Raw genomic sequence first — 13725 nt, forward strand, 5'->3', positions numbered from 1 at the left:
AAAAAATAAGCACTCCCTATAAAACAATTAAAATAAAAAAATTTGTCTAAAAAATAAAAAAAAAGTTGGGGTGGACCACTCTTATCACTTAGGGGTATAAAAAATAGATAACCTGGGAATAGGTTGTGACCAAACCAAACCAAACCAGACCTACTGAATATACATAAATTTTTTTTATCAAAATCGGTCTAGCCGTTTCGGGGATGGTAACAAAAAATTTAAAAAAACAACCCCTATTAAAAAATAGGTAGAACGGTGAAAATTTTGGGTTCTTTGTATTTTTTAATGCAAAATAAAAAAATAAAAAAATATGTTTTTTCAAAATATAAAAAAAATGGGAATGGGCTACCCTTATCACTTAAGGGTATAAAAATAGATAACAACGTATTCTCAGACCTACTGAATATACATATAAAATTTCATCAAAATCGGTCAAGCCGTTTCGGAGATGGCAACAAAAAAAAAAAAAAAACAACCCCTATTAAAAATAGGCGATGATGGTAGAACGGTGAAAATTTAGGGTTGTTTGTATTTTTTAATGCCAAATAAAAAAAATTAAAATATTTTTTTTTCAAAAAATAAAAAAATGGGGGTGGGCTACCCTTATTACTTAAGAGTATAAAAAATAGATAACAAACTATTTTCAGACCTACTCAATATACATAATAAAACGTCATCAAAATCGGCCAAGCCGTTTCGGAGATGGTAACAAAAAACAACCCCTATTAGAAAATAGGGGATGATGATGGTAGAACAGTGAAAATTTAGAGTTGTTTGTATTTTTAAGGCCAAATAAAAAAATATCTTTTTTTTTCAAAATAAAAAATGAGGGTGGAGGCTACCCCTCGGCTACCAGGTATAAGAATAGATAACAACCTATTCTGAGACGTACTGAATATACATATAAAATTTTATCAAAATCGGTCAAGCCGTTTCGGAGATGGTAACAAAAAACTTAAAAAACAACCCCTACTAAAAATAGGGGATGATGGTAGAGCGGTGAAAATTTAGAGTTGTTTGTATTTTTTAATGCCAAATAAAAAAAATTTAAATTTTTTTTTCAAAAAATAAAAAAAAAATGGGGGTGAGCTACCCTTATCACTTAAGGGTATAAAAAATATATAACAAACTATTTTCAGACCTACCGTAAAATGGGGTTACTTGGGACAAATTCACTATAATTTTTTTAGTCATGTGGTAATTTATAAATGTTTTTATGAAGACAAAGCAACAATTTATGTGTAGAAATTTTCCTTCATATGTATTTAACCTATAAAGCATCATAAATGGCTCCTAATGTAAGAATATTTATAAAAAAAAAACTAACATATTTACTGTCCCAAGTTTCCCCGCATTGGGGTTAAATGGGACTGTAACGGTTTTATACCGAAAATGCATGTTAAACTACTCACGGGTTACTTGGGACAGCAGAAAAAATAAAAAAATACACTAACACACATCATGAGTTGAAATTTTTTTTCTCAGATAATTATTTAGAGGAAAGAAAAACTCGATTTAGCGTAAACTTATTAGAAATATTTATTTATTCATTAGAAAATGTAAAATTTCTTCAATAAACATAATAAGAACAAAGTCACGATTTGAATCGTAAGGACAAAAAGGAACTAAAAAAAACATTTTGTAAACACAAGAAAAATAGATCGGTTGCATTCTCTTTATTGTAGCCAACCAGTATTTTTTAATCCATTAAATGTATGGCGGCCTCTAGTAATGCGCACGTCCTCTGCTTTTAACATTCTCACAATTTTATCCTCTGTGATATCATACTCATGAGCTAAATCTGGGAACACAAAATGTTTGTTGTTTTTCGTAGATTTTCTCATAAAACTGCCTCTGATAAGTTCGTCTTCTTCCTCTTTTTTCAAAACTGTAGGTCTTCCTTATCTTTCTAAATTCTGATTCTTACACTGCTCTGTAAGTTGATTTGGTTGCCTTCCATTTGTCTGCCACTGTTCTATAGGACATTACAGATTGTATGTCTTCTATGGCACTTTCCATATTTTTTTTCTTCAAAGTCGTGAAATTTTTAGAGCCTACTTTGCGAATATATTTTCTTGGCATGTGGAGCACTGAAAACAAAATCGATTAAATAACATGGGGTAACTTGGGCCAACGGCTAACTTGGGACAATTGTTCACCCAAGTTACCCCAAACCATGACTTTTTTTAAAAAATATATTTTACAATCTAAAAAATTATCTAGACGCGAGCAATGACATTGGTATTATTTATGAAACATAAAAAACTAACTAAGAAATGTAACTGGACTTACCTGTTTACTTTTTGACTGCCTCTTACAGATAAAGTTTTCGACCACTTATTTTTAGCTTGCTTCCCGCCACCCATTTATTTTTTTTATATAAGTAAAATACTATCACTTTATATAGAATTCGTTTAATTAAATCATATCAACACATTGTTCTTTAACGAACCAAAACATTAAATTAAGGTTTTGTTTATATTTGCGTTGTTCCCGCCAGTTAAATTAGAAAAACCGAAGTTGCGTCCCAAGTAACCCCGACGTCCCAAGTAACCCCATTTTACGGTACTCAATATACATAAAACGTCATCAAAATCGGCTAAGCCGTTTCGGAAATGGTAACAAGAAAACAACCCCTATTAGAAAATAGGGGATGATGGTAGAACGGTGAAAATTTAGAGTTGTTTGTATTTTTTAAGGCCAAATAAAAAAATATTTTTTTTTCCAAAAATAAAAAAATGAGGGTGGGCTACACTCTCGGCTACCCTTATCACTTAAGGGTATAAGAATATATAACAACTTATTCTTAGACGTACTGAATATACATATAAAATTTTATCAAAATCGGTTAAGCCGTTTCGGAGATGGTAACAAAAAACTTAAAAAAACAACCCCTATTAAAAAATAGGGGATGGTGGTAGAACGGTGAAAATTTAGTGTTGATTGTATTTTTTAATGCCAAATAAAAAAAATATTTTTTTTTCTTTTTTCGCAAAATAAAAAAAATGGGGTGGACTACCCTTATCACTTAAGGGTATAAGAAATATATAACTACCTATTCTCAGACCTACTGAATATACATATAAAATTTCATCAAAATCGGTTAAGCCGTTTCGGAGGAGTACGGTAACCAAAACCACCCAAAACTGTAACACGGGAATTATACCTATAGATAATATTATATGAAAACTGCGGAGAGCGGAGAGCGGAGAGCGGAAAGACTGATTATAGCAATAGATGAAATTTAAAACTATAATTTAAAACTATTCAAGAAAGTACACACAAAACAAGGCAACGCCGCGCGTCTATTCGTTCAATTCCGAGCAAAATAGCGAGGCCCCACGAAGTTGGGGCCTCGCTCGCCAAAGCGAGGCCCCATCGACAGGTCAGATTTTGATGCGAGACGAGACTTCTAGGGTATTAAGATATTCTTTGGAAGTACTTAAATTTAGATCCGTCCATTTCGTCAAAATAGTTATAGTTATAGTCCTCAAATAAATTTTTCAAGGAAATCCATAATCCATAATTTCGAGATATCCAAATCATCTTTCAAAATGTAATTTTCATCAAAATCCATCTTATATTTTTTAAATAAGAATTAAGTATAAAAAGTACTGAAAGCACAACCGCCAAGAAAATGACAACATAACACAGAATAATGAAGTTAGATAATCTACGCTTAAAATTTAAACGTCGAAATATGACAGTTTAGTTTAAACATCGATTAGATAAGTATAAACAACGTTTATGGAATGGTGCAAATAAAATATTATAGTTAATCACTGTTTAGCCTTTAAACAAGGTTTATACAAACGGTGCAAGTGGGCATTAGACGCTCAGCGTATATGACGTTAATTTTTGCTGAGCGCGCACTTAACTAACGATTTGGGTATTCTCGTCTGACGCGCTTAGCGTCTTTACTGATTGCGCTAAGCGCTTTGAAAACGGTTGCCTTAAAGGATCGTTTTGCTTGTCGAACTGTCAGTGAAAATCGAAAAAATTGTGATTTCGTGCGTTATCTTGCTCTTTAGTGAAAAACTACTACCTACTTGTTCTATAAATTCCTAAATAAGTAATCGACAAATTACAAGTTGGTAGCTATAAATATTGTTCAAAACATCGAAAATGCTGAGAAGCGTCTTGAACATTTCCCTCGTATAATAAGAATAATGACATATCCATAGAAAAATAGGTTGACATAACTCAACAATAGGTTATAAAATTCACGTAACATTGACATTTTTCATTGTTTTAGTCACATTTGACTATTAGATACCTGCGAAATTACGATGCTGTCAATATGTGCTCAACGCGTATCAAGAAAACGATTCGCACAGCAACGAGAATACCAAAATCGACTGCTGGACGTTCCGCTTATCGCATACTTTCGCTCACCGCTTTGAAAGCGTAACGTTTTTATGTCAAAGTTACAGAATTCGGGCCCAGAATTAATTTTTGTGCTGAGTTTGGTTTGGAAAAAAGGTAGAGAAAAATATTATTGCTTTCTTAAGTTTATACAGGGGTATTAAAAATTGCTAATCTATGTTAAGAATTTATTTTACATAAAATCTTTGTTATTTCAAATACAACACCCTGTATTTTTTTTAAATAAATCGAAGCAGATTCAAATGCTCTTTCCAACTATATTAGGGTTTTCTATACCGATCTAGCTCAGATTTTGAATAAAGAGCAATTTTCAATAAAATAGCAACCAAGAGGGATAGTGTCATCATGGCAAGTTTCTAGTGACAGTTAGTGGCTATTTTCAAAATCGAATTTAGTTTATGGACTTATTTAAATTTATACCAGTTTACTTTTATTTAATTTACCTACAATACTTTAATGAATAATATTTATCAAATATGTATTTATTATTCTATCCAGAAAAACGAAGAGGTAGTTCTTTGATTTATCTTACGATGACTCGTAGAAATATGGATTTTCTATAAAAGAGCCAATTACGGCAAATTCATTTGCTTCACTTTCAACGACAGGTTTCTGCCTAATAGCTTTTTTTATAAACCACACTACCGGCTCTGTGAAATAGGACAAGTACTTTTTCAAGGGAACGCTTATCAGGAAGATTTCTATTTGGATATCTTTGAGCATAAGCCCTTGAGGCCAAGAAGCAATTTTCCTCACAAAATAAACTAGTAAAAAAATCACTAGTAACATATCTATTCGTTGCGCCAGCAGATACTGATTTATTTTTCTTGATAAAATAATGAATACTTACTTATAAACTATTGTAGGTAAATTTAAGCAAACTTTTATAAATTATAAATAATAATGTCCATAAACTAATGTCGACTTTGAAAATAGTTACTGTCACTAGAAAATTGCCATCGCGACACCAGCCATCTTGATTGCAATTTTATTTAAAAATTGCTTTTTATTCAAAATCTGAGGTAGATAGGCATAGGAAACCCTAATATAGTGTGAAAGAGCATTTGACTCTGCTTCGATTTATTTTAAAAAATACAGGGTGTGTTTTTATATAAAATACATCCTTAAAATAGATCGCCAACTTTTGATAGCCCTGTATAAATTTAAGTAAGCAATACCATTTTTCAGTAAAGTTTATTTCTCTACCTTTAAACTCAGCATAAGAATTAATTCTGAAAAGTAATGTACAGGGTGTCTCATTTTGGTTGAAATCATACGGTATCTCCGTTATTCGTGAAGATAGAAGGGTGCGGTTTGCACACTGTGCCACTTTTTTGTCAAATGGAAGATGCTGTAAACAAAATTTTCATTGCCCTCTTCATTTCTGACACCCCCCGTATCTCTGTTATTGTTAAAGATATTGAGACGGTGAAAACTGTTTATTGTAGAACTTTTTACGTAGAATACAGTGGTGTAGTGTGTTATTCTACTAAAATAATATTTTTAAAAATATGAACTAAAGTTATGTTTTATTAAATGGCACACCCTGTATATTTATGAATTATATGATCTGGCTTGTTATAAGCTTCTCAAAAATATATAACACTCTATATTTGTTTTCATTATTTAAGGCAATATTTAAAAAAAAACATATTAAAAGATAATTTTTTTAGTAGGCCATGATTGATAATAAAAGAAACTAAAGAATTATTAAGAGTAATACTGCTATCTGTCTCTTGTTTTATTTTGAGAGCCACTAATTAATTCTTTGTATATTAGGGAAACTTAAATCTGTACCGCTATTTGTAAATCTTGGAAGCTATCGTATCGGAACTTTTAAATATTCCTTTAGCTAATTTACGTGAAATATACTTTCAGCAAGATGGGGCTCCCCCTCACAACTTAACTTACAACGAAAATATTAGAATTTTTTTAAATTATTATTTCTCAAATCAATGAATTGGAACCAATGTAGAGTAAACGCCACGAATGTTTGGGAGTGATTCATCGCTTGATGAAGTTAGAATCGACACGCGCGCTATCATTTTTACATTAAAAACATAAATTTTTACCGCAGACGTAGGTTTTTGAAGGCCCGGTCTAATCATCTGCCTGCGCTCCTCCTACATATTCTAAAATGTTACCGTAAAAAGGTGCTTTGGAAATGTTTTCATAAAAATACAAAATTTCTCATAGCATAAAAGTTGCAGCGATTTGTTAAAAATGTACATTTTTACAAAATATTGATGTGCGATTTTTACCATCATGTTTTCGATAAAAAAATGAGCTCCACACACCGATATGATTTTTCGTCCTTCTCACATAAAAAAGGGTGTTTCCCTTTAAAAGTGTCCAATTTGGCCCACCCTGTAAAGTACAATGCCTTCATTTTAATTTGTCCTATTTTTAACACATGCGACTGGAAGCAGTAATGACTTTGGCGGTTGACATTTGTTTAATTTAACAGAAACAAATAGTTTTTGACGCGTAAAAAATAGTTTTTTTACAATTTTTTTTTGCGTTAAAAAAGTTTTTTTACCAGAAACAATAAGTTTTTTACACGTAAATTTTTTTTTTTTGCGTAATAAAGGTTTTTTAACAATAAGTTTTTAACGCGTAAAAAATAGTTTTTTACGCATAACAAATAGTTTTTTACACGTAAAAAATATTTTTTTTGCGCAAAAAAATCTTTTTGCCAAAAACAATAAGTTTTTGACGCGTAAAAATTAGTTTTTTACGTGTAACAAATAGTTTTTTATTTTTTTTTTTTCGTTTTTTTTTATCAGAAACAATAAGTTTTTGACGCGTAAAAAATAGTTTTTTGCGTGTAACAAATAGTATTTTACGTGTAACAAATAGTTTCTTACGTGTAACAAATGGTTTTTTTTCACGTAATAATTTGATTCACTTTTACAAAATTTGTATTAAAATATCAATTTGGACTGCTTGTGGACTGCTCACAGACACACGTCTCGTCACTACGTATTTCTAAGCCGTCAACACGTTTCGTTACAACTAGCTCGTGTAGGCTCATCAGGGCCATCTCGCAGCTCGTATGTCACGGCCTTGAATTTTTACTACCAGCGCGCGTAAAGAAGTTTCATTTCAAAAAGTTTCACAAATCATGTCCTAAAATTGCGTTAGCAACTAATAATATTTACTATTCTATTATATAATTATAATTGTTTATTATATAATATTATTATGTTATATTATTATAATATAATTATAAGAAGTAACTACAAAACTCCAACATAAAAAACTATACACAAATAAACTAAAATTCGTAAAATAAATGGCAAATAATCATTATTATTTTTACACACACCACTGGCACTAGCAGTACAGTTCGTCTGCTGGATCTGTGTCTATGAAAGGAATGCGGACAAAAAACATTTAAATAAACAGCAATATATTTTATACGTCGACTTGACGAGTACGTCACCGCAAATCGCTCCGCCCACTCATTTTATTGGCTACTTGCAAATTTGTCGAATTTTTATTGATGGGATGCGTCGTCTAATTTTTTACGAAAAACATCGAGAGAATATCGTTTCCCCTCTCACGGATACCCCGTAGCCTCAGAACGGACAGACGCAGACGTACTGTAGATTGAGTTTGTCGCTGAATATAGGTATGCGCCTACCCGTCCACGATTCAATCCTAGCATATATTTTATCTTCGTCTCTTCAACGCTAACCGCGCCGATCTCGCCTATCTCTTTCTCACAGGATTCATTGTTGAACGGACCGGGAACCGTATTTCCATAATATACCATGTAGAGAACATAGGGTCTCTAAGTCCCGCCTCCATGCATTGAAGATGTCTCTAACGCGGTATAGAATGGAATAGGATATTGCGCCAAATGCAGTATACTATGGAGTCGGCTTCTCAGCGTTACAATGTGATATAAGCCACGTGAGCATTCATTATCACTTCTTGCATTTTTGCATTGAATTAACCAGTTTGTGACTGTTGCGAATTCTAAACAAGCATCAGGATGACAGAGCAATGTACGTTAGAGATTATGTTAAAAAATATAAAACCTGAAATAAAATTCGCGATGAGAATAGTGACTCAGCTTCACAAGAGTCAACAGCTGGATATTCATCAAAAAACAGTGCTGTAAGTAACACTATATCTATATTTGTCAGGCCTCTAGAGTTTAAGGAATCTCATGCTTTATTAAAAACAAATATGGAAAAAGGCTAGGTTTAATACAAAAACAGAAAAGTAATCAGATGTTTAGAAATATTAAAACGGTATAATAATGTCACATCATATTGACACAGAGCAGCAGTTAAAAACATTTCTCACAAATACTACAATAAACTGTAAAAAAAAACAAGTATATTAAAGTAAAACCAAGAGCTTTATCCAGAAGAACTTATGGTTCGCAAAAAAGAAGGCAATCAGGAAGGCCATCAGAAGAGACCAGACTAAAAAAGAAAAAATGGTGCTTGAGGAAATATATTACCGAAAATACCCCAAAATACCAAAGGACATGCTAAATATTGCAGTCTAACAGGAAATAGCAATGTTTATTTTTTTTAAGTATCTGATATTTTAAAGAAATTAATATAATATACATTATTTAATAAAGAAATGTTTTTTTCATTTTTTTGTAGCCATGTTTTTAAAGTAATGATAAAGAATAGATACATACTAGGTTTACATAAATGAATATTACTGTTTATTCCATCAAAAGTTACGTTATCAATAATGCGACTACGAACTATACCCGATTTTGGCGCATTTCCCAATTCCATTCTATACCGCGTTAGAGACATCTTCACTGCTGAACTAAGCTTGAGGGCGGGGCTTAGAGACGTTATGCTCTCTACATGGTATATTTTAGAAATACGCGACCGGGAACCCACGAGCTTGCAACGTTACTAATTGACATTTTGAGAGAAACTGCAGACCGGCCGCTTCTTTTGGGTGTTTTTAATGGACACAAATCGAAAATAAAACGCTTCCAACGGTAAAATCGCAAAAAGCGCTTGACAGGCAAAAAAACGCTTTCTGTGTTGCCGTGGGCTAAAATCAGAGAATGCCTAAACGTTTAGGAAATACAACTTGACAATTATAAAATTAGGTTGACAACTTAAGGTAAATTTCTTTTATATAGTTTTTTTTATTTTAAAAAATTTCAATTTATCTTAAATTAGTGAAAACCGGCTTGTTCAAAATTGATTGAATTTGGCATGTATACCATACGCAGACACAGACTTCTTTAACAAATCTTTACTGTAAAATCAACAGGAAAGTCAATATTTGGACAGTTTAAAAATTGCATGCTTTATTATCTTCCAATCGACGATATATTGGAATAAAATGTCTTGATATAAATTCTGCGAAATATTAAAGAAGATTAAATATTAGCTCACCTTGAAATTTGGAAGTGCACAAAGGTGTCAGTAACAAACCATCCTTTGTAGGTCGTGGTAATAATCCCCAATTAACACAGTTCCTACTGTAGTAGTATATTCGGCCTACCAACGCGTCTTTCACGTATCCATAAGCAACGTAATAGTCTTTCTCTGCGCCCAATATTTTACCCCAAAAGAAAACATTTCGAAAATGATTTTCGTTCTGTAGTATCAGAAGGCTGTTGTGTAAAATTAGCTGTTCTTCGGTGGATATTACGTGACCAGTATGGCTTATCGAATTCAAGCATTCCACTATTGAATCCAAATTCATTATTTATATTATTGGCGTTTTTATGTCACCGAAATACATGACAAATTGGAGTTCAACTGAATGACTGATATAATAATTCTTACCTGGGGCTGGCGATATACCGGCAGTGGCGTAGGTATCATAGGGCAATTCGATGTAAAGCACCGGAGCTCCAGGAACTTGGAGCCCCGAACAGCCCTTACTTTATTTATGATTTATGATAAATATTTTATTAAATTAATATTAATTATTTATTTTTAGTTTTTTAATCAGGGGCTCCAAAAAATATCTTGCACTGGGGCCGCCAGCTTAGCTCTACCAGAGGTCCGGATTAATCCGGACATGCCCGGATATTTACTAAATCAGGCTGAGTCCGGGCGGATTTTCATAAGCGTCCAGATTTTAATGTTTCATTAAGAAATGTCACAATAATGCAAAATAATATATTAATTTTGATAAATTTAGTTACTTAAAAAATCGTCGATAAATTGATTGTTTTACTTCGTAAGTTTTAAGTTTTAAAAGTTATAAATGTATTTTTTTTTTCAAACGTCACAAAAGTATTCATTTTTGTGACGTGATTGATAACATGAAAAAGTAAAAAAAAACACACGGGAAATTAAGCTAACTTTCGTTGCACATCATAATACGACCGCCAGCAAACTCCATAAGCCCACGGCCACACAGAAAGCGTTTTTAGCGTTTGGCGTTTTGCGTTTTTTGCGTCTCAAGCGCTTTTTGCGATTTTACCGTTTTAAGCGCATTTTTCGATTTGTGTCCATTAAAAACACGCAAAAGACTTAGTAACGTCGCAAGCTCGTGGATTCCCGGCCCGTCCAACAATCAAACCTGTGAGAAAGAGATAGGTGTGATCGGCGCCGTTAGCGTTGAAGAGACGAAGATAAAAAATGCTGGGATTGAATTGTGGACGGGCCGAGGCATATATTCGGAGACAAACAGAATCTACTGCTAGTGCCAGTGGTGGGTGAAAAATAATAATATTATTTACCATTTATTTTACAAATTTTAGTTTATGTGTGTATAGTTTTTTTATGTTGTAGTGTTGTGGTTAGTACTTGTTTATAATTATAATATTATATAATAAATAATTATAATTATATAATAGAATAGTAAATAACTCTAGTTGCTAATGCAATTTTAGGACATGATTTATGAAACATTTAGGAGTGAAAAGCCGCGCCGCACGGTGGAAAGACCCAATATAAAATGTTGGACATAAGGTACCCATACACCAGCGTTCTTTCCTGCAGGAATGTCTAATCCAGCTGGAAAGAACGCCAGTTAGTGGGTATATGCACGACACATGCACCTTCCGTCCTTCTTGTCAGGTGTACTGGCGTTCCAGCCGACAAGATAAAAACGTGTTAAAAAAATTTGTATTAGTGGTTTGGGGTCATTTCATTTGAGAGGTGATATCCGTGTGTTGTTTCCTGTTAGGAAAGTCCTGTTGTTATAAAACGCCAGGTAGTTTGTTTAAGTCTTAATATTTTATTAGGCTAGTTAGTGTTTTACGAATTAATTACGATGAATTTGGATAGAGGAAGAAATCGACACCCAAATGCAGTCTTTTGTCGATATAGAAGATGAAAAAGTGAAAAAAGTGAAAAAAAAAAAAAAAAAAAAGATTTTTTAAAAAAAAAAAAAAAAAAAAAAAACCAAAAATTTTTTTTTCCAATAAAAAAAAAAATCAGAATTTTACATTTAGTTTAGTTTTATGTTGGAACTTTTTAAAAATAAAGAGTTGTACACCAACAGAAGTTTAAAGAATCGGGGATATTTGGAGTTGGTTAAAATGTGAAGAAGTTTCACCTGAAGCAAACAGAAAATTGGTTAAATCTAAATTCAATCTTTGAGGGGGTCTTTTCGAAAGGAAAATGTGATAAAAAGGTAAATTAATGATATTAAAAAAAAATAATAAAGTAAATTTTTTTTTTTTTTTTTTTTATTTTATTAAATCTATATATTTTTTAGGTCGAAAAGTCAAAGCGATCTGGAACGGGTGTTGATGAAATATATAAAGCACACTAGGTATTTTAAGTACATGACTGTTTTTAACTGATCATGAATTGCCCTCGGAAAGTATTGACAATATTGATGACCCTTCTCCGTCAACCAGTATTATAAACAGTACTCAACAAATTTCTGAAACAGTGGAGGACATAAGCGATAGTGAATCTGTTAAGCACAGTGTTGAGGTAAACTTTATAATGATACCTATAAAGGGAAAAATTAATCAATAATGTATTTACTTTAAAATTTTATTTAGTACAAACTAAAAATATTATTTTAATTAAGTTAAATGTTTAATTAATATTGTAAGCGGAATTATGCTTTGCCCTTCTCAATCATGTTTTCTTGCCAAGTCACACTACCATTTCCATTAAAAAAATCCAGGTATTCTTGTCGAGTTTGTTTTGCCTCCACCAAAACATTAGTTTATTATTACGCCATTATTACGCCATTCCCCATCTATTTTTATATCATGTGTGATTTTGTTTTCACTGTCTACTGTTTTTCTGTTAAAATATGATTTACTTTTACGACATAAAAAATTATGCAAAACGCCATATTGCTATTATATATCTTTGGCGTTTTCAGGCTGTACAGTAATAGCAGTGTGCAATATTCTAAATCTTGCGGTAATTAATCCAAAACTATTTTCAACGACATTTCTAGCCCTCGATAAAGCGTGTTAAAATTCTTTTTTATATGTAAGTTCAGATTGACTAAACGGTCTGAGTATATGTTTTTGCAGAGCAAATGCCTCGTCCCCCAAAAATACATAATTCATTGTTTTCTATGGTTTCTTCCTTGAGAGGTAAATGCAGTTGATTATTTCTGAGGTATTGGTAGAATTTGGTATACTCTAAAATAGCCCCATCAGAGTTTCTTCCGTTTTTGCCCACATCTACATATAAAAATTCATAAAAAAAAAAAAAAAAAAAAAAAAAAAAAAAAAAAAAAAAAACAACTTTTTTATAATTGTTAATAAATGCGGCCTGTTTTAGTTGGCATGTTATTCTTATTGTGTTATTTCCATCGATAGTCCACCGCAGTTAGGGAACTGCCAACGAGAGTTAAATCTTTCTCCAATATCCATCCATTCTTGGACAGTCTTGGGAAACTAAACAAAAAAAACCGCGGTATAATATTTAGTGCTTCGGAGGGTACCTATGTAAAAACGGCGGTATAGACTTTGACTTTTGGGCTTGTTATAGGGTACAAATAAAATTTAATATAGGAAAACATAATATATTAAAAATTCGAACCAATTTAAATCTCACAATTATACCTGTACCTACCTACACTGTAATGCCAAAATTTTTAATTCTATTATTAAAAAAAACTTTATTTGTAAAGGATAATTATTTTAGGGCTGTTATTCATAGCGACGCAGGTGTGTAAGTGCCTGATTTGGATGTCCCCAAGTGGCGTCGTAGTCAAGAGTAGAATAGAGCTGCTTTCAATGGAAAAACCTTGCACTTCATCTAATAATCCATATTAGATATAGAAAATCTCGACATAAGAAAGACAAAAAAATAATGATGGGTTCTGGGCTAAATGATTGCCTTCTAAATATGTTTTGCACAATTGCATGCTGAAGCTGATTATCTGGTTAATCACAGGTCTCTTCTC

The 13725-nt window shown here is 32.2% G+C and overlaps 1 protein-coding gene across 1 annotated transcript in view; it reads right to left on the reverse strand.

The window, feature by feature from the left end:
* The window catches only part of LOC115890604 (radial spoke head protein 9 homolog), a 29810-nt gene extending 19665 nt beyond the window's left edge, over positions 1 to 10145 (reverse strand). Inside the window, exon 1 of the mRNA XM_030910883.1 lies at positions 9777 to 10145. Coding sequence (XP_030766743.1) covers positions 9777 to 10089 — 313 coding nt within the window. The 5' untranslated portion in view covers positions 10090 to 10145. The remainder of the gene's footprint in view (positions 1 to 9776) is intronic.
* Between the last annotated feature and the right edge of the window lie 3580 nt (positions 10146 to 13725).

The sequence above is a fragment of the Sitophilus oryzae genome, unplaced genomic scaffold (genome assembly GCF_002938485.1).
Source record: "Sitophilus oryzae breed Bouriz unplaced genomic scaffold, Soryzae_2.0 scaffold_888_pilon_pilon, whole genome shotgun sequence".
NCBI classification, from domain to species: domain Eukaryota; kingdom Metazoa; phylum Arthropoda; class Insecta; order Coleoptera; family Curculionidae; genus Sitophilus; species Sitophilus oryzae.